The 22,955-nt window shown below is 34.5% G+C and overlaps 3 protein-coding genes across 3 annotated transcripts; 2 read left to right on the plus strand and 1 right to left on the minus strand.

Annotated features, from left to right (window-relative positions):
- Positions 1–7,120: 7,120 nt before the first annotated feature.
- LOC134698584 (uncharacterized) lies at positions 7,121–10,101 on the plus strand. The gene is made up of 2 exons (XM_063560504.1): positions 7,121–9,699; positions 9,991–10,101. Exon 1 carries the CDS (start codon positions 7,121–7,123, stop codon positions 9,104–9,106), a length of 1,986 nt encoding a protein of 661 aa, XP_063416574.1. The 3' UTR covers positions 9,107–9,699; positions 9,991–10,101.
- Positions 10,102–15,199: 5,098 nt separating this feature from the next.
- LOC134696093 (uncharacterized) lies at positions 15,200–17,865 on the plus strand. Its single transcript, XM_063557689.1, has 2 exons — positions 15,200–15,584; positions 16,256–17,865. Exons 1-2 carry the CDS (start codon positions 15,308–15,310, stop codon positions 17,191–17,193), a joined length of 1,215 nt encoding a protein of 404 aa, XP_063413759.1. The 5' UTR covers positions 15,200–15,307; the 3' UTR covers positions 17,194–17,865.
- Positions 17,866–18,684: 819 nt separating this feature from the next.
- On the minus strand, positions 18,685–22,311 carry LOC134696102 (uncharacterized). Its single transcript, XM_063557701.1, has 2 exons — positions 21,328–22,311; positions 18,685–20,664 (listed from the first exon to the last, which is right to left on the minus strand). The coding sequence occupies exons 1-2, from the start codon at positions 21,686–21,688 to the stop codon at positions 19,895–19,897; spliced, it is 1,131 nt and encodes a 376-aa protein (XP_063413771.1). The 5' UTR covers positions 21,689–22,311; the 3' UTR covers positions 18,685–19,894.
- Between the last annotated feature and the right edge of the window lie 644 nt (positions 22,312–22,955).

The raw sequence follows: 22,955 nt of genomic DNA on the forward strand, positions 1-22,955 counted from the left end.
GGACTATTTGTTAGAGCTAAAATTAATGATAAATGTTTAGCTTTTCTTGTGGATACTGGAGCAAATGTTACTATTTTAAGTAAGAAATTTATTGATGAAATAAATCCCTCATTACTTCCTAAAATTAATCCTGTAAATATTAATTTAATTACTGCTACTGGTGATAGTGCACCATTTATAGGACAAATTGATGTTGAAATTTGTCTTGGAAATTATATTTATCACCATAATGTGTTAGTGGCTGATATTTCCAATGAAGGTATCATTGGAATGGATTTTCTTGTGACTCATGACTGTGATGTCTTGTTAAGTCAAAATAAGTTGAAGATTAAAGGGGAGATAATTCAATGTTATCATTATGCAAGCAGTGCCAAATCTTGTTATAGAGTTGCTATACAAGAGACAGTAGATGTACCTCCTAACTCAGAAATGATTGTTTCTGGGGAGTCAGATGAGCCTATTTTTAGAGGTTATGCTGGGTTAATAGAACCTAATGAGAAATTTATGGAGAAAAATGGTTTATTGGTGGCAAGATCAATTGTACATCCAGAGATGTATAATATTCCTTTGAGGATAATAAATTTAAATAAAGAGCCCTGCACTTTATATAAGGGTACAATTATTGCAACCTGCAATAAAGTAGACGAAGAAGATATTCAAACTTCTGAGTTTGTAAATAGTGTGGCTGGTAGCCAAACTATAGTAAATAAGGGGAGACAATTACCTGATTATTTACATGATGTATTTGAGTCTAACCAAGCTAATCTTGATAAAGATCAAAAGGAGAAATTTAGAGACCTTTTAATAGAATATAGTGACATATTCTCAAAGTCCTCTGAGGACATTGGTTTAACTGATTTAGTTGAACATACCATAAATACTGGAAATAACCCTCCAGTACGTCAGCGACCCAGACGAATACCCCTAGCTAGAATGAAGGATGCTGAAGCAGAAATTCAGAAAATGGTTAAGCAAGATATTATAGAACCTTCTACAAGTCCCTGGAACTCCAATATTGTTCTCGTGAAGAAGTCAGATGGTAGTTGGCGATTCTGTATTGATTTTCGCGCCGTAAATTTATTGGTTTTACACCCATCCTACCCGCTACCACGTATAGATGACACAATTGATTCCTTGTCGGGCTCCAAATTCTTCTCAACCGTAGATTTAAAGTCGGGATATTATCAGATTCCAGTAGCCAAAGAAGATAGACCAAAAACAGCTTTTTCTTTTCCAGGGGGTGGTCTCTGGCAGTTCAAGAGAATGCCAATGGGTCTATGTAATAGTGCCCCTGTTTTTGAACAATTAATGGAAACAGTTTTATCAGGTTTGACCTGGAAAATTTGTTTAGTTTACCTAGATGATATAATTGTTTTCTCAAAATCATTTGAGGAGCATATGAAAAACTTGAAAGAAGTTTTTCAAAGATTAAAAGCAGCTAATTTAAAGCTGAATCCAAAGAAATGTAACTTTCTTAAGAAGGAAGTTAAATTTTTAGGTCACATTGTTAGCGAAAGTGGAGTAGCTACTGACCCAAATAAAATTCAGTCAGTTAAGGACTGGCCAGTGCCCAAGAGTGTGAAAGATGTGAGAAGTTTTCTAGGATTGACATCCTATTATAGAAAATTTATTTTGAAATATGCTGATAAAGCAAAACCTTTATATAAGGTTACGGAGAAAAACCAAAAGTTTGTCTGGACAGAAGAATGTCAACAATCTTTTGAAGAATTAAAGATTACTTTAATTAGTGCACCTATTTTAGCCTACCCTACTAGGGAGGATTTATTTATTTTGGATACCGACGCAAGTAATGTTGGTATGGGAGCAGTGCTATCCCAACTCCAGGATGGAGTAGAAAGAGTAATTTGTTACTTTAGTAAAACTTTCAGTCGAACTGAGAGAAAATATTGTGTTACCAGAAGAGAACTACTAGCTGTAGTTGCCTCTATTAAACACTTTCACCATTATTTATATGGTAAATACTTCAAGGTTAGAAGTGACCATGGTGCATTAAGATGGTTGTTCAATTTTAAGAATCCAGAAGGTCAGTTAGCTCGTTGGTTCGAGGTCCTGGCATCATATGATTTTAAAATTGAACACAGAGCTGGAAGGTCCCATAATAATGCAGATGCCCTAAGTAGACGTCCTTGCTATAATAAAGAGTGCCCTCACTGTGCTAGAGCAGAAATGAATTATGAATTGGTTCCAACTCATGAAAAAGTTTTAACGGTTGAAAAATGTAATGATAATGTCACTATTCGTGAATCTTGCAGTAATGTTCAAGATGTTAGTGTTAAACAATCAGTTACAACAACTAGTATTAGCTGTAAAAATGAAGATTGGCCAAACATGACAAGTGACGAAACTTGCCACAAAGTAAAAAGTCATATAATTCATAATGAATTTAGAAGTAAGGGTCCAGATGAAAACCCTGATGTACTCCCTGTTCAGTCTAAAATAGTAAGAGTTTGTACCAGATCTAAGGATTATGGTTGCAGTCAAAATGAGAAGGACGACCCAGTTAAAGAGATAAATTTTGAAAATGTTTCAGAATCTCAATTATCTGATGATGTAATCAGTATAATTATCCAGTGGAAGATAGATGATGTTAAACCCATATGGGCAGATGTATCCCATATGAGTCCTGAAGTTAAATTTTATTGGTCAAGATTAAATTCTTTAATTCTTGTCAATGGAATCTTATATAGAAAGTGGGAAAGCTATAATGGAAAACATTATGATCTACATATTGTTCTTCCAGCTAATTTTAAAAGGTTCGTGTTGAACCAAGTACATAACACAGTGACCGGTGGTCATCTTGGTGTTAGGAAGACTCTATCAAAAATTAAACAGAGATATTTTTGGTATAAGATGAGACAGGATGTTAAATTTTGGTGTACCAAATGTGATATTTGTGCTTCTAAGAAAGCACCTTGTAAAAAACCTAAGGCCCCGATGAAGCAGTATCTTGTGGGTGCTCCTTGGGAAAGAATGGCTATTGACATTCTAGGACCTTTACCAATAAGTGAGAATAATAATCGCTATCTGATGGTAGTGCAAGATTATTTTTCTAAATGGACAGAAGCTATACCAATTCCAGACACTGAAGCAGTGACTGTAGCTCGGAAATTTGTGGAAAGAATAGTAACCATTTTTGGGGTTCCTCTTTCAATCCACTCAGACCAAGGGTCTAATTTTGAATCTAATGTGTTCAAAGAGATGTGTATTATTTTGGGTATCCATAAAACCCGTACAACACCATTCCGACCTAAATCGGATGGTATGGTTGAAAAATCAAATTCAACCATTGAGACGATGTTATCTGCTTTTGTAAGCAAACACCAGAGAGATTGGGACGAATATATCTATTTATTGATGTTGGCCTATCGGTCATCAGAACATGAGAGCTTGGGTACATCTCCATGTTCTATGTTATTTGGAAGAGAAGTTAATCTTCCAGTAGACTTAATTCTGGGTAGACCAGAGACTGAAAAGTCACCTTTGCCTTTAAAAACTGTTTATGCATATGAATTATCCCAAAAGTTGGAGGTAATTCATAAATTCGCACGAAAAAAATTAAAAATGTCAAGCGACAGAATGAAAAGAAACTATGATGTTGGAACTAAGATGCAAACATTTGATGTAGGGGATCCAGTGTGGTTACATAATCCTCGTCGTGTCAAGGGATTGTGTCCTAAGTTACAAAATAATTGGGAAGGCCCATATATTGTTGTAAATAGACTCAATGATGTTATATATAGAATACAGAAGGGACCAAAAACCAAACCTAAGGTGGTGCACCAAGATCGGTTGAAGCCCTATTTAGGGGAAAATGTTCCAATATGGTTTAATTAGGGATATAAGGGGAAGTAATAACCCTTAAAATCCAGATAGCTATCCAATATAGTATAGTTTAAATTTATTTATTTTATGAAAATATATAAATTACAATAGCAAGCTTTTAAAGGAAATGTTCCTTTTTATAATTGCAGGTCACCATGTATACTTGTGGTATCTGTAGTGATTTCACATTTGATCAGTCAATAATCTGTAAGAGGCACATGACAGAGCAACACAGTGGGTTTGGCTGGAGATGTGAGGAATGCAGAGTCTTGGTGAGTCGCCGTGCAGCTCACAAGAAGTGTGAAGGAACTTTAAAACTAATTAATAGATCCACAATGACCTGCACCAAGGAGGAAGAAGAGCAATTCCTTCAGTTCCAGAGACAGAGGGAAGATAGAATGATTACGGAGAAGGTAGATAAGGAAGAAAAGACGGCATTACAGAAGGACAGTAAAAAGAGGTCGCATAGGAAGGAGCAGGAGCAAGGGACGAAGAAACAGAGAACAGTGCTGGGACAATTGTACACAGAAGAAAATATGGTATTTGGAAATGGAAAGGCAGGAGAGAAAAAGAAGGAGATGAAAAAGGGTCAGGAAAAGAAGAGAACGCCGGAGGAAGAAAGGGAGAGAATGGAAAAGAGGGAGGAGAAAAGGAAAAGGAAGGAAGAAAAAGAAGTAGAGAAGAGGGGAAAAGAGAATGAGAAGGAGGAGAAGGAGAAGAAGAAGGAGGAGAAGGAGAAGAAGAAGAAGGAAGAGAAGGAGGAGAAGAGGAAGGAAGAGAAGGAGAAGGAGGAGAAAATAAAGGAGAAGAGGAAGGAAGAGAAGGAGAAGGAGGAGAAAATAAAGGAGAACAAGAAGGAGTTGGTGAATAAACAGAAGGAAGTTCTTTCAAATCTACTGAAGGATATGGAAAGCTCCTCCATGGGAAGTATGGAGGAACATGAGGTAGTATCACTATGTGATCCTGAAGAGAATGTTTTTTTTAATGATATTGTGGGATTCACTTCGGCAGTGGAACCCATTTCTCCTCTGCCAAGTGATCCCTGCAACACCAGTCCGGATCCTGTCATGCCATTTATAGACGTCCCTATTATGAATATTCCTATTGATGCCCCCATTGAAGATTCATCGTCATGGGAAATACCACTGATCTCCACCAGCCTATGTCTGCCGTTATCCACCCAACCTTGTGAAACATATTCCCCAACCCAAGAAGTCCTCTCCCCGTCTGATTTACGACAAGCAGCTGCAATATATACCCCTACCCCAGTCAAGAAGCTGAAGCTTGAGCAGATGAGCAAGAGCCAGCAATCCCGTTTTTTTATAAATGTGGGCGGAACTAGATTTGAGACTTCTGCTATTGCTATACAATCCTGCCCAGATTCCCTCTTGTCAGAGATGATAAAGGAGGAATCTGTTGTGAAGCCATATTTGTTTGATGGACGTCACACCTATTTCTTAGACAGAGATGCAAAACATTTTCATTTAATTCTTAACTATTTGAGAAACCAGGCCAAAATACATTCAGATATGTTGCCGAGAGATGTTCGTAGTTTGAGGGAGTTACAGGTGGAGTGTAATTTCTATGAGTTGCGACACTTGGAACTCTCTGTACAGAAGAAAATATTAGATTTGCAGCAGTTAAGCTTGATTTAAGAAGGAACATTGGGGGGTGGATTTTATGATATACAATGTGTGTTACTTAAATATATTTATTATGCATGGTGAGATTAGGTATTCCTGATGCAGCTACAGTATTACCTTAGAAAAGCCCAATGAGGTCTTCATGACTGAGAAGTAATTTATCCTTTTCTTTTCTCAGGTTTTACTGTACAGTATTGGCTTATTTATTCACATATGGTAGAATGTTTTGTTAATTATGGATTTTATATCCATTGATAGTGCTAATTTGACATGTCATAATTTGACATAATTTTGTTGTTGAAATTTCAATACTCATTTACTGGTATGTGAATAGACTAGTTAGAGTGTAATTAAGGAGCTTGTATTATAAGACAGGGTTGTCTTATTGGATTTTTGTTTCCAAGTTTTAGCCAACCAACCAATTAATTTAATACATGTATAAATGGTTTCTGTGCATTTGAGGACAAACGCCTAGTGATTAGGGGGCTGTGTTACGATTTAGTGATCGTATTATTAAATTAATGGAACTCATGTTTTCCATAGTTTACTGTAGTAATTTTACAAGTCAGCTGTTTTGTTTATGTTTTTCATATCGCTATTTTTACGATGGAATGTCACCTCGTACAGAATATTCACGGTTGGTTGGCGGGTATTTGTATTATAAATGATGAGGTAATGTTTTTACCTTATTAGCCTACTTATTTTCTTTATGTAATAACTTGTATTTTAGCCGTAATCATCTAAATCCCAGCAGTGCCATAGTTTATTTACTAGAGAAGCCATATTTATTGTGTATTGGCGGCCTAATACACGTGATTGCCTGTGAACATAACAAACGTTTTGATTGGTCGAGCCATTGACCGGAAAATTATAAATAGAAGGTTGACGAAACGAACTTCAGATTTATTCTCATCGTCTGCAAGAGCAGTCAACATTTTAGTCGCAATATAAATTTAGTCAACCTAAATTAATCCAAATGTCTGAACCAAAGTCAACCATTAGTATGGTACGCAGGTTTTAATTGTTTTAAGAAAACTTAAACCTTCTAGCACATGGCTATTGTTTGTTTTGCAAAAGTCAACCTTCGACCTACGGGAAAGTCCCATCAGCTGTCGTTCCACTTAGTCAACCTTCTATCGATGCAATAGGATGAAAGAGATTTTCTGGAAATCTACTTTCGGTTTATTATATGAATATCTTATTATAAATCAACCCTTATTAAGTATTTTATACTTTTGGAAATAGAAGGTTGAAAAGTTCAACCTTCTATCAAATCAACCTACGGAAACAAGTCAACCTAAATGGGAATTTGAAGTCAACCCTCCTGATCTATAAATAAAGATGATTACGGCAAATTGTATATAAATATAAATGTATGTTTTTATGATCAATTGTAAATATTTGATTATATAGATGTTATATAAAATGCATCTGAACTTTATACCTGATTTAGTTATTATTTCAACCATATACCAACTCAAAGGATCCATGCAAATTATGTTCGATCGAGCCTCCTTATTCATTTAAACTTACCACTCGGTTTAAGGGGAGGAATCGTTACAGTATTCCCAGATCTGGGATCACTTACTGGCATAGGAATACAGGGCGTATCAGAAAAGTTCCCTGTCTCACACATGAAACAATTTGTTATAGAAGAGACCCCTTCTGCACACCTGCAGCAAAACAATCCTACGTTAGAGATAACCAGATTTCTCCTTCGCAAGGACTTGCTGTTCTCCCGGCTTACAAGCTTTAACGACCAGGCTGAATCCTTTCATACATGGAAAGCCAGCTTTAAAAACGTTATAGACGAACTACAAGTTTCAGACTCGGAACAGATAGACCTACTTATTAAATGGCTTGGACCAGAGTCCGGAAAACATGCCATGAGTATAAGGGCATCAAATGCCAACAACCCAACAAGAGGCTTACACAGACTATTGGAAAGACTGGACGATCGATATGGTGCTCCAATAATGTTGCAGACGTCTCTCGTCAACAAACTTGACAACTTTCCAACACTGACAAATAAAGACAACTCACTCTTGTACGATTTGTCAGATATCATTTCAGAAATCGAATATCACAAAGAAAATCCCAAGCTGGGATGTTTGCTAGCTTACTTCGACTCTTCCAGGGGCGTAAATCCTATTGTGGAAAAACTGCCATACGGACTCCAAGAAAAGTGGATAACAAGGGCTTCAAGATACAAGTCTAAATATGAAGTTGCATTTCCACCCTTCACAGAATTCTCTGACTTCATCAGGGAAATCAGCAAAATAAAGAACGATCCTGGATTCATTTTCGGGTCAAAAGTCACACCAAGTACAAAAGGTGCTGCGCCAAGGTTCACACCTCAGCCTGGAACAAAAATCAACGTTCACAAGACAGCGGTCGAACACGGATCTGGAGAGACTGCACAGCAAAACAATCTGTGCATAATACACAATACCGAACATTCGCTAAATGAATGTCATGGGTTCAGAGCTAAAACTATAGAGGAACGCAAGGACCTATTGAGGCAAAATAATCTTTGTTACAAATGCTGTGATTCGACTATGCACAGAAGTCGTGATTGCAACGTGAGTATCAGTGGCAATGAATGCGGAAGTAAGCAACACACCACCGCATTACACACAAATCGAGTGTACCAACCCATAGGTGCACCGCCTAGATCAGTCGACGGCGGGGAGCAACTTGAGCTAGCTGAAACCAAGCTAACCTCTGTTAGTTCAACTTGCACAGATATCTCCAAAGACGGCAGTATTAGTAAATCTTGTGCCAAGATACTTCCTGTGAATGTCTTTCACAAAAATAATCAGGACAAAGTAATTCGCATGTATGCAATTATTGACGACCAAAGCAATCGGTCTCTTGTGGCTCCTGAATTCTTCAGCCTATTCAACGTACAGACAGAAACAAAAGACTATTTGTTATCCACATGCTCTGGCAGCAAGGTTACTTCCGGTAAACGAGGAAACGGCTTTGTCGGGAAGTCCGTACAACACAATACTAGATTCAATCTGCCTGAACTGATTGAATGCGATAACATTCCCAATAATCGGAACGAAATTGCTACACCTGAGGATATATTGCAATATCAACACTTGCAAGAACTACAAAAACATATTCTCCCAATTGATGAGAAATGCAAAATCCTATTGCTCATTGGAAGAGACCTTATAGAGGCACATCATGTCCTCGGTCAACGTCTAGGACCACCAAAGGCTCCATTTGCGCAAAAGTTAAACCTGGGTTGGATTATCGTTGGAGAAATACGCTCCGATAAGCAACATATTCACCTTGAACTCACTACAAAGGAAACAAATCCAACTTGCAGTACAAGTGTTGTGAAACCACATACAAAGAAATTACCTGAGTGTAATAAAACCAACACCCAGTCAAATGAAATTCAAACTGAGTCGTTTAAACATTATCCCCGTTTACATGGGCAACCGAAAACGAAATCAGCGACTCCAATCGCCAGCTTTGCAGAAGCCGAAAAGTTCACTTCGGAAGCAACGCCACCAAAAGTGAATGCCAACAAAGAAAAGTACATAAGAAAACATTCAATTCCCAAGGAAAGCTTCAATTCGTCTTTGAATACGCTAGGACAATAGGAAAGCAGCATAGACAATTCCAACTTAAGTCACAGAGAAAAGGAACATGGTACTGGATGGTCTACTGTATGCCGTAAACGTAAAGGAAAGCGTCCGTCCCGCAAGACGTCCTCGTTTGATCGCACATCCGTTTTGAAAGGAGATGTTTCCATCAGAACTACAGCCATGGAGTTGGATCTTAGATCGCCGCCATCTCGTCGGAAACACCGCCTTATCTAGGATAGAAGCTGTGAAATACCCAGCCTCCCGTAGGAATACTTCTAAGTGAATATGTGTACTGTTGTTATATATTTAACATTTATTTGTTTTCGATAATGGAATAGTGATGTCAGATAGACCTCAGACGGGGAGTGTTCTGAAATTAATTCATCATTTATTCTACATGTGATCAACATTTTATAATGTTAACGTTTCATTGCGTACATCGCTTTATGTGCGCCAGTTTAAGGAGTTTTATACAGGACAGTGTATGAATCCATGTTACTATCCCCTTTCTCTGAGTGACGATAACTGCTCAGCGGGTCGTGTGCACAACCACAAGGAACATTCAGCGGACACGTTGTCCAAAGGAACAATTCGTGGCTAACCACAGCGTGAGTTACATTTAAATCATTACAAATTATGTATTTACATCAGCGGTGAACTGTTTTAATATCTTTTCTTGTGTTATAAAGAAATTATGAACATTTTACCGTTCAAACTGTTGGTATCTGCGATGAAACAACTTAATTCAAGACAGAACCCGACGTGTGCAAGAAATCTTTCTATATATTATTATAGAGAACTTTAACAGCTTTCTATATACGAACTGTTTATCCGTATTTTTATGGACTCTAATTATCATTGAACACATTGTAAAATTGTATTTATGTTTGTATTTTCAGTTTTTCACCATTTGGATTGGTAGTGAAATAAAAGTCAGCTCCTGATTGTTTTATCTTTACTTAAACCCAGTCATCTTGGTTACACATACTGGTCCGGCCAGTACAGTTATCTATATTTGCTTCAATCAACTTCAATTAAACACCGACAAATGATCGAATTAGTTCTTGCTAACTCTTACATCGTGTAGAACGCCACATGCGGGGTGTCGGCTTTGCTTGACATGGGGTGGCAATTTTGAAGCGACAAAAAAGTAACAAGGTAAGTTCAATCATCAACATTTCTTATTTTAAGAACTCCCAGTACCATAAAATGTATTGCACGGAAGGAACCGCAACGTAATCTATTTCCTGAATGCAGAAGCAGTCGTTTTCTGTGCTCAGTTTTCTCAAACACCTCGCCCTAGTTTTCCGTGTTGCAGATTTTGAGGCTTTATATGCAAATTTCGGTATAAAAAACTACTTTACACAACTACCCTCCGTATCATTTATATAGAATTGTATTCCTCTCATGGACTTCTACCAAATACCAGTTTCTTAGTAAAAAATAATTGGTTTTAAAATTATCATTCATCACAATATAAAGTGTCGCTCGGGGTGTCAGATTTTGCATATCAAGGGGTAGAGGCTTGTCATAAAAAAAGATATCTTTGCATGTAAATTAGTCTTCATATGATACATTTTATTTCAAACACAACATCTATACTATGACAAAATAAGGGTACTTCATTTTGCCTGTTTTAGTCTTATAAAAAATATGCTTTTGATTTCATTCATAGTACAAAATGGCTCAAAATATTAAATTTTAAAGCTGGTAAATGATTTCTTTTCCTCTTCAGTTTACCATGGTCAGACAAAAGTCAAGGCTATTGCTCAATAAACCCAAACCTGGTGGAAAATCACAAAATAGTTCTCAATATAAGAACTGCCCGAAACTTCAACCAGCAAAACTGCATCATACTTCATCACCAGGTTCATCTAAAAGCACTCGTGCACGCCGCAAAAACGCATCACTCCAAAAAGAATTAGAATACTCTCTCCAAAGAACCACTCGACAGCCTCTTTTTCATCGAATGACAAAACATATTCAAGTAATCCTGAAGACGATGATATTACTATTGTAAATGATTTCCAAACAGCGAGTACAAATTTTAAAAAAGTTCATTTGGCTGCTGAATTTCTATCATTTATCCAAATGGTAAAAGAAAATACATTTCCTCGAGATAATATTTCGCTTAATTTTTCCTGGAAACAGTCAGATTCATGTTAAATAGAATAACATCAGATTGGTCTGTTCAAAGCATTTAATTAATTGTATTCCTATGCAACTTAATTTAAATCATTAATGATTTGATAATAAATCGGGTACACCCTTTTCATTCATACGTGTAATTTTCATATTCTTACGTGCATTTGTCAATATTTTTGTTATTTAAAGGTATAATATAAAACAAATAACATTTCACTTCTATTCATATACAATAATTTTTCTACTTTGAGGCTTTATTTGCTATGTTTATCAATAAAAATGCACATTACTTAAAAAACTAAAATATGGACCAGGCATACCTTAAGGTTTATGTACCCTTCTGTAGACATTTTTGTACGAATTTTTCAAACCTCAATTGTATCAAAACTACAGATATAATAAATAATAGAGATAGGCCATTTAGTACATATTCCAAGGGGAAACTTAATGCAAAGCATTATTTTTTACTGTTTCATTGCATTTGATAGAAAATGAGGACTTTGTGGCAAATAAATCAAGATTTTTATAGAAAATCCACACCCTTTAATACAGAGATTTTTGTTATAAAATTTGAAACATAAATTACTCACTTGATTTTCTATGATGTGCTAGTGTTCATTTTTTACAAAAAGTTCTAAGCAACCTGTTAATTCCAAAACACCTCGTGCTGAATCACTAAAGTCGAGCGCACCCTAAAAGGTGAACTTGATTTTGGCCATATTTATATTTGTTTTAACAAATAACTACATTTATAAACTTGTTTTAAGGAAATCAATACTAGCACTGCATGCAATAATCCTATATCTATCAGTCATCAAATGGCCAAATATGAGAGTACAAGGATAAAGGCTGTGGATTTTTTATAAAAATCTTGATTTATTTGCCACAAACTCCTCTTTTTCTATCAAATGCAATGGAACAGTAAAAAATATTGCATTGTATCAAGTTTCCCCTTGGAATATGTACAAAATGGCATATCTCTATTATTCATTATATCTGTAGTTTTGATACAATTGAAGTTTGAAAAATTCGTACAAAAATGGCTACAGAAGGGTACATAAACCTTAAGGATTATGTACCCTTGTGTTGCTTCAATGCTAAACATATGGACATTTTATAGAAAATCCACAGCCTTTATCCTTGTTCTATCATATTTGGCAATTTGATGACCGATAGATATAGGATTATTGCATGCAGTGCTCGCATTGATTTCCTTAAAACAAATTTAGTAAAGAAGTTATTGGTAAGAACAAATAGAAATATGGACCAAATCAAGTACACCTTTTAGGGTGCACTCGACTTTAGTTACTCTGCACGACGTATTTTGGAATTTACAGGTTGGTTGTAGAACTTTTTGTAAAAAAATAAACCCTTAGCTAGCACATAATAGAAAAGCCAATGAGTAATGATCTATGTTTCAAATTTTATAACAAAAATCTCTTTATTAAAGGCTGTGGACTTTCTATAAAAAATCTTGGTTTATTTGCCACAAAGTACTCTTTTCCATTAAATGCAATGCAGCAGTCAATAATAATGCTTTGCATCAAGTTCCCCCCTAGTATTTGTTCAAAATGGTCTGTCTCTGTTATTCATTATATCTGTTTTGATACAATTGATTTTTTTAAAAATCGTACAAAAATGGTTACAGAAAGGTACATAAACGTTTGTCAATTTGTCATCATCACAGTGTAGGTGTGTTTGAATTAAAAAGTATCAGACAGAGACCGATTTATAAGAAAATGTATTCTTTTTTTAATGACAAGCCTCTACCCCTTGACATGCAAAATCTGACACCCCGAGCGACACTTTATATTTTGATGAATAATAGTTTAAAAACCAATTAATTCTAACTAAGAAACTGGTATTTGGTAGAAGTCCATGAGAGGAATACAATTCTATAATAATAATACGGATGGTAGTTGTGTAAAGTAGTTTTTTATACCGAAATTTGCATATAAAGCCTCAAAATCTGCAACACGGAAAATTAGGGCGAGGTGTTTGAGAAAACTGAGCACCGAAAACGACTGCTTCTGCATTCAGGAATTAGATTACGTTGCGGTTCCTTCCGTGCAATACATTTTATGGAACTGGGAGTTCTTAAATAAGAAATGTTGATGCTTGAACTTACGTTGTTACTTTTTTGTCGCTTCAAAATTGCCACCCCATGTCAAACATAGCCGACACCCCGCATGTGGCGTTCTACACGGTGTCTTAGCAAAGACAAAAATATCTACAAATAAAAGATTGGCCGAAATACTAGAAAGCGTCTCTTGAGTAAATAACACCGTGGTTGCTCCAATGAGAGTAATGAGACCGAATCGTAATATTGAGACCTGCTCGGGGCGTTAAGCATACAGGACAAGCAGGGTTGCGCTACTATATCTAATAGAATTTAGCCATAATTTTCATTTGGGAATAGCTGAAAAGTTTAATGTTGTCAAAAATTGCCATTGAAGGCTATATTGAAGAATATTTTACATTGCATTGAAGGATCTTCGCGGCATAAAAACATAGCGACCAATATTTAATTTTTCATATTCAGGACAAATATTGAACTTAAAATATGTCAACACGCACAGGTGCGAGTTGTAATCTTTTTAAAACATGTATATCCTAAAAACTATTTGAGTATATACAAAATTAAAAAACATCTCATCTCGCTCCTGTGTCTGTCAGAACATACCAAGTTTGAGCTCTTTGCAAAAACATATTCTTACCATAAGATTAATTTTATTTGGTTTTATCCATCCAACATTTCTCCCTCATCCATCTTCTTCGAGGACTTTTCATCTACATACGTGCTACTTTAGGTAAAGAAAATCCTAACACTTTTTGCACGGACCGCGGGAAAATTTATATGTGAGCTGTAAGTGATTGACAATACAGGGCCGTGTTAAATGTAAGATTCATTCCATTAATGTCAATTTGACTTCTGGTTAATGTACGCATCTACTGAACATATTGTCCAAAGCTGAGAGATGAGTCAGGTGTATAAAAGAAATGAAACAATTTTACATACAGGTGAAATGAAGTTTTTGAGATCTTTTTCAGTTTGTATTCGCTGTATGCTAAAAACATAAAAAAAAACAAAAAACACAAGTGACATAAGGTTAAAAAAGATGACAGAAAATGTAAACAGTTGTCTTATACAAGTTCAAATTTATTTCTGAATATTATAATGAAAGTACTTCATGTATTTATGTGCTGGTGCAGACTGTGTCATAGGCAGAAGTGAATACTCTAAAAAAAAAAAAAAAGCGACCATTATCCATATGGCCCGGTAGTATTTACTTTACATGAACTACTTTTCTCTCTAGTGAAGAATAGTGTTCCTGTAAAGTACATGTAAATATCCACATTGAACGAATAAAAAAGCTGTTGATATTCATAATCAATGAGAAAATAAATGCAAAGGATCAAACGGAAAATAATAGGTCTGGAAAATATTGTGTATTCAGAAGAGTAGTATTTTCAAAGAAAAAATATATACTTTTTTACTGTATAGGGGTATTCGTATGTATTTCAAAGCAAATAAATTTGAAATAATTTTTTCAATATGTCATTCAAAAGACTTGTTTGATATTAAGATAATAAAATTATTGTGCGGAAATGTAGTGTAGACAGTATAAAAGCAAGAACTTTCAATCGAATAGAAAAGCATTAAATTTATCTTAGATATTCATAGAGTGGTGGTTTAATTCTAACGAATATCCCTTTCAAACCTTACAAAGTTCCTTCAAGCGTTAAAATTCCCAACAATTTGAAATGTGCTAAAGTCAGATCTTCTTTCTTAAAAGATGCCATGCCGAAAACTACAAGCTGGACCATTTATGTATTTGGACCGAACGAAATATTCATATGGTCTGAAACATGTCTTCACGTTTTCATTTAAATGTTTATTAAAATATATGATTTTGACTTAAGGATCAATACAATTATTTAAATTTTACCGCTACATAATGAATAGTTTATGATGCATAACCAAACCGGTTTTATAAAAATAGTTTTCTGTAACGCGATTCATTTATTCTATAATATAAACAAAAACTTGAACACGTTTCTATATAAGATATGGCGGACGTATCTGCCAACCAATCTCCACCGCTGGACAATGAACTAAATGTAGAATGGACAGACACATTACCGACCAATATAAAAGACGAATTACCAAAGATTTGTAAATATGAAGGAAATCTTCCTCCTGGATTGAAACTATACTCACAACAACCAGTGCTGCTGTACAGATGGTACCATAAAAGAAAGGGCGAAGTTCGGACAATATACCGAGATTCTACTGGACCTTACTACGAAGTCGGTCAAACGTTAGAGATACCAGACGATTTTGAAGGTAAGTAATTTCCCGAATTAATACAAACAATATTTATTGTCGTTAGTAATCAGTCTCTTTATAATTACTAAAAAAAATCATGTTTTGAAACGACTGCTCTATGAAACAAAATAAACTTATTACTTATAATTACTTTTTCCTTTTTTTTATAATTAGAAATATAGGTGTTGTTCTGTAAAATAAAAATCACTTAAAAACAATGATAACATGAAAAAACCACGTTTACATTGATTTAAAAAATATAAAATTGATATTAAATATATATGTAAGAAAGAAAATATGCGCCAAATCTGGAATAATGAAAAAAAACCTTCAAGACCAACATTTGAATTGAAGCTGAAAATATACTTACATTGATTAATGGATTGTTGGATGCTCAACGTCGCGCGATTAACTTAAAAAAAAACCACAACACTGAATACCAAATGCGAATACTGTAAAAAAAAAAACACCAAAAAAAACCAACAAAAAAACGTGTTTACATACGTAACGAACAAGAAAACATACATATCGTGTGTTCTTTTGGTATAGAGTTGTCTCATTGGAAATCTTACCACGCCCTCTTGTTTTATATAAGATGCCATAACATGCAACACAATTTTCCAAATACGAATGCACAAAAATAAACAAGTCTAGATATATTGATTTAAGACAAATCCCATTATTCACAGGTTGGTTTGAGCTTGTGCCACCAGATTTTGGACGTGTGAAATATTTTGAATCTATTGAAGAGGTCTCCAAGACAATGCCAATGAAATTTTTCACACGAACTAACGTTTCAGGCATATGTGTAAATAACTCTGATGATAACGAACAGACATATGTTCAACGTAAGATAGCGGCTGGAACAGTCCTAAAGGTAGAAAGCACTTTCAAAGCAAAATGGCGGACGTGTGCAGAGATAGGAGTCCTGAAAAAGAAACAAAAAGAGTGGACAACACGTGAAATACAATATCTCAAATGCATCGATAATAAAGAACAAGAAATATTGATACCATTCACGGCAAAAGGAAAATTTCATCCAGTTTATCAAAAAGGGAGTTCGGACAGCAAATGTGTTTTCAGAATGAAAGATATATTGACAGATTTAACTCTGCCTGTGAAGGTTCGGATTATCTATGGAAAACCGCCGGTAGTACCTTGTATTTTTACTGGTATGATGGTTATAAAGAGACGTATAACTGAAGATGTGTTTGTTGGAAGCACTATAACTTTTAAGAGGCATGCGCTGTTTGAACTTCCTGTATCAGATGATGTGAAAATCTGCACGGCTAAATCAGTAGAACAGTTTATAGATATGAAGTCATTTAAAGATGCAAAACAACTTTGCACGAAATATTCAGATTCTTTCAGTTCCCTAATTAAATTGTCTCCAAAGTTAGACACGGATCATCAAATGATCCAACATATACCAACAGAAAAAACGAAACAAAGACACGAAAGCTTGAAAACTCTTGATCTTTTAACAAATATAAGCCTTACTGACGATGAACCAAGAGCACAGTTCATGGAGAGTTCTAGTGACGACACAGTATCAGAACAGTCTCTTACGTTGGGAACGCTGGTCGAACTTAAAGAATTGTCAAATAGGAGATCTATGATGTGTTAAATTTTATTGAGTTGACTGAATCTTGCCTTTTTAAATAGTGTGCCATTTCCGGTGAAAATAAGGAAGTTTAGCAATATTTAATTAGTGTCAGAAAATTGTAATGTCTAGTCATTTTTTTTTATTTAATGTAAAGAGAATCTTATATTCGTGATATCATGTTTTAGTTATCTAGTATGTTTGCCATATACAAATTTATGGAATACTACAAATTGCACATATAAAGCCATGTTATTTTATGTTGCACATATGCGGGTTGTGGTATATCTTACCGCGAGATAATATAGTTTGCCACATCTTATTCTCTTTTTTAGCTGACTATGCAGCATGGGCCTTGATCATTATTGAAGGCTGTACGGGGACCTATAGCTACATATTATGTATCAAAAGTCGCACAATGATTTCATGAAATATCAAAAGTTGTAAAATGTCAGCGACATCTTAATCAAAGGAATTTTTTTTTTTAAATTGCCTTTCCAATAGATTATACATTAATGTCATTATATTTGAGATTGTCTTTCGGCTATAAAAATAAGTTCCGTCTATTCAATAAAGTCCCGAACACTTTCGTTTGAGAATTCAATTATTTCATATGGTTTCGAGTTGTCGGACTTTAACTATATTACAACATTTCGTTCAATAACTTTTAAATATATGTTTTTGACTGGTGTTATTTAAATTTGAAAAAAACTGTTTAAATTGCATACAGGAAGAATTTTTAATTCCGGTGTTTGCCTACATTTTGTTAGTAAGTTTGATGACCGTCGTCCTTAAACCTATACAAAATTATGATATACAATGGTTTTGATGTTATATTTGTTATTCTCATATGATTTTGTCTAATGCTTAGTCCGTTTCTGTGTGTGTTACATTTTAATGTTACATGTCGTTGTTCTCCTCTTATATTTAATGCGTTTCCCTCAGTATTAGTTTGTTACCCCGATTTTGTTTTTTGTCCAGGAATTTACGAGTTTTGAACAGAGGTATACTACTGTTGCCTTTATTTATACAACCAAACTTGGCCGCAATCATCCTTAGAGTATTTAGTTAAACGTTCTGTGAACCTGCCGGCCAACATAATAGCCATCATGGCTAAAAAACGGGAATGAAATGGAAATATTTCCAGAATATGGACAGTGGACTTCTTAGAGAGATTTACGCTTTTTGCATGACAAGAGCTCTAAATGAATCGATACTGCTGAATTTACATACTGTTTATGCATTGTAGAATGAATAAAAAAAACATGCTGTTCAATCTAAAGCACAAATTGGAAATGAAAAAATTCGAGCGCCAAGGGTAATTCGAAACGGAAAGTCCTTTATAAAATGGCAAAATCTAGTGCTCAAATACATCTAACAAATGGAAAATACCTGTATTCCTGAATTGGAACAGGCGTTTCCTTGTGCAGAAAATGGTGGATTTAACTTGTCATGATAACAGTTGCATTAAATACCGTCATATTGACAACAATGTGAGAGAGAAAAACTAACAGACATTGTGGATTCATTTATTTTCGTGGGTATCAATTTTTCGTGGATTGAGGAACACTTGCATTTTCGCGGAAATCGAGGTTAACATGTATCCAGTAATGGGTAAAAACGTCAAAATGTTAGATACAGCAGTCAACATTGTAATATAATGTTATAATCACTATATATAAATAAATAAAGGTTTCTACAAAGAAACACAAAATGGCATAAAAACAAAGTACATTAGTCAAATCATGGAAGTATTATATTGACAATATAATACTTCCATGGTCAAATGAAAGACAAGAATTCAAAATTGATCAAAGCACAATATCACAATGGTGGGATGTATGAGTACCGAGCCACATCATAAGTACATAATCAAAATTAGACTATTAAAAAAGTAAAAAGTTTACCACTTTTCTGATATAATACAAGTAGTTCTAAGCAAATAAACTATAATAAATGCTTATATATGATTATTGATATAGCTATAGGATTAGGTAAATTTGTATCCTTCATCTAATATATGCAGTACACTATTGCACAAAGACACAAACAAAAACTATAGGGTAATTCGCGCGCAGAGTACCAAATAGATTATCCCGGTCCTTGCCTACAAAGGGACAACCGAAAAATAATTTGGATCAAATTCCAAATTAAGAGGTGTACAGTGGCATTATATGATGACGATTCTAGAAAAGGTTTAAATAAATCTTTAAGGAAGATGCAAATATAAAATGGATATCCCCCAGAAAAAGTAATGACAAAGTCAATGGTTTGTAAACTTAATCGCGGAAAATATTTCCCCGAGTACATTACAAAATAGAAGGGGTATACATTATATGGTGAAAATTCTGAGAAAGTTTCATGTAATTTTGTTCATTACATTAGTAGGAATTAGTAGCAATAAATCAAATTGTGACCCCCGGTGAATAAATGGCAAAGTCAAGATAAACCCTAAATATAATACGAATCAAAAACAAAATAGGTGGGACACGGTGACTTGAAATGATGAAGATCCTGAAAAAGTGTCATTGACATGAAAAAATAAAATATCTAAGGGTTAATCGCTACACCATAGTTTCCATTGTTTTGCACAAGGGTGATCAGTCTTTTTAAAAGATGTGACAAATCTTTTTGTTTCCAACTACATTCAAGTTTTATACTTTAGATTTTTAAATAGCACCATATTTTATCATGATAGACATAATATAAAGCCATGTTATTTCTACTACAATTTCTCGTCCTTCTTTGATTCTTTTTCCTCTTTTCTTGCAGTTTTATCCACTTTATAATTATGGCGCACTTTAAGTTCGTTGGCATATCCATCAGCGTTTTTATCCATGAATTTCAAAGTATCTAAGAAAGTTTGATGTCTGTCGAAATGCGGGTAGTTTAAAGCTTTTACAAACAATGGCACCGGTGCTACGGGAAGTTCTAATAATCTTTTGTTTTCACTTATAGTACATGCTATTACTGTGTGATCTTTGATCAAGTCACACACTTTCAATATTTGAGAAAACCCACATGGTTTTGACGGCGGTCGACCATGTAGTAATTTCAAAATGACCCCTTTAGACAACCCTGCCGTGTACATATCTTTTATATTGTATGCATATCCTATGTTCTCAATATTGATATGTTTTGACGTTGACTTCCGAACTTCAATCAAGTAAAACATTCCCGCCGCTTCAAAAGGCAGCAATACGTTGGTATCGTCTTCCGTCTTACAAACAAGACAGCGAAGTAGTTTTCGTTTGACAATCTTTTTATGGTCAGTATACCTGACAAAATCTTCCTTTACATTGAGTACTTTCAGTAACCCTGGTTGGATATCTACTTTGAGGTGTAATGGTTCAGCTAAGTTACTATTTGTAGTGTACTGGTCGCGGATATATCCAGTCACTTGTTTATATGATAAGATTTTCTTTGGCATTATCCTCGCTACATTGGAGATTGTTGTCAGTGGTTTATCACGGTCATCTATGAGACGAAACCATCCTGCAAAATAAATAAACAGATTCAATGTAATTCCTTTAATTGTTGTTTTCCTAATTTGGTTGTTTTTTTCGTTTTTAAAATAGGTCGTTTGGTGTCTCTGAATTATTGATTTATTATTTTCTGAAAGTTTTTCATTTTTGAATTCACGTAAAAGATGTTTGCAATCTTTAGTTGCCAAACCACATCGCTATCAGGAGTTGCATATCTTTAAGTTGAATCGTTTGATATTTTAACAGTTGTTTTATGACAAATTGAGGTTAATATTACTGAAACGAATACTATTAACCGATCACTGAAATTGTTTCATTTAGGAAAAGTCAAATAGTTTGTTTAAAATTAAGTTGTATTCTAAGATAGATAGTCAAATGAGGGCAACATGCAGCAATTCAACAACACAAGTTAAAAAACAAAAATTAATGTGTAAAATTCTAAAATGATGTTTAATCTTAACGAATTTCTACACGAATTTGCACACTGTAATGTTATTTTTGGAATAAATAACGATACTGAAAGTGAATGTTAAATTTAAGATTTTTACTTATATTTCTGAAACTATTGGTCTGTCAATAACTCCTCCTTTTTAACTGTTTTGACAACATTATCAGGATTGTGCCATTATCTTCACACGTTGCAATAGTTATAGTATTCTACATGTTTACGTACCTGTATATCCAAGTGGAATAACAACTATTGGGTCATCTTTACATTGTGCCCCGGTCAGTAAATCAACAGAAGTCACATTTTTACAGTAAACTTTAACCCCATTCAGCTCTTTATACAGAAGTAAAGGTTTATGTATATCCAATAATGGCGAGCTGTCAGCTGAGGATTTTTCCTGCCACATTTTCACTACAGAAGGTAAATCACCAGAAGAATCAATTATTTCCTTCAAAGGCTGTGGTGTTTCTGTCCATGTAAACTGAATTTCCATGGAAACCTCTGGTGGAGATTGTTCTTTTTCGTTGTTTGACTCCATTATTTTCCTGGTCTGTTTGTATATGGTTCCTCCTAAGACGTGTTGCATGATTTATTTAAATAATTTATTTAATTACACAAACACATTCAATATATAGTAAATATGTTTATAAACCAATATATGAATTTATCAATTCTAATTCATTTTCGTCCATTCATAGTCACCCAGGCATACTAAGAAGGTATTCAATATCTTGTATTCAGCTTTATAGTCGTAAAAGGTGATATATTAAAAGACATCAACATGTACAGTAGTCCTATTATTAAGTTCGTATTTTTCACATATCACGTGATGTGTTCGATGATTTGTCTCTCTCCGTAATAATCCATCCGGAATTACGAAACGTCAATAAATGAGAGGAAAGATAAGTTTGAGAAACAACAGATTTTCCATGGCAACTGGTAAAACTAGCTCACATAATAAGTCCAATATATTAAGAATCACATTTTCACAACGAATATCACCAAAAAAACCCACAGTAGTTGTGATTTTACGTTTTATGTACCGTACGAGGGTAGATCTGATCGATGACCTTAACCACTTTGTATTGTCTCATATAATTTGCCTCGAGTAGTTTGACATTTTCGTCCATTAGCGTGCATTAGTTTGACAGAAATAACGGGTTGTCATTTTGTAATTTTTCGACAGTAATTTATATCGATCTCGTTAAAAGGTACACATTCTAACCTGGGAACAAATTTTGTTACCTTATTTCATTTGAACTGATAGTAAGATTTTCAAAATAAACAAAAATGTTAAACGAATATATTTACAATACTATGTATGTTATTTGAATATGTATAAGATAAAGAAATTGTGAAATCAAATAATCTTATGACAGTATTTTCAAGTATAGTTTTCTAATCAAATAAACTTGACAAATTAAATCTTTTGTAAGTTTCTCAGATATTATAACATGGGCTTTAACACCATGAGGGAAGCCATATATCCATGGTGCAGTTTCATGAGTTTGGTGTTTACAGTTCGATAACTCGAGTGAAATACCTTTCAATCAGCAATAATTTCTCATAAACATAAAATACCAAATTTGACCATTACCGTTATTTTGAAGGAAAAAAAAGATTACCATTGTAAAGTCTTTTTATTGTCACTGTTTATTGCAGAATCTAGGGAAAACTGGATAATGTTCGCGGTATTTCTATGGTATAAAGTGCATAAGACTTGTTTCAAAGTGTAAGGGTTGGAATATTAGTAAATTCATCCCATTTAAAGTAGTTTGCTGTAGTATGTATAACACGATGAAGATTAATGAGTATTAGTTAGCTAACAAAGAGGGACGAACAATTTCTGATAC

This window comes from Mytilus trossulus, chromosome 1 (genome assembly GCF_036588685.1).
Source record: "Mytilus trossulus isolate FHL-02 chromosome 1, PNRI_Mtr1.1.1.hap1, whole genome shotgun sequence".
NCBI lineage: Eukaryota > Metazoa > Mollusca > Bivalvia > Mytilida > Mytilidae > Mytilus > Mytilus trossulus.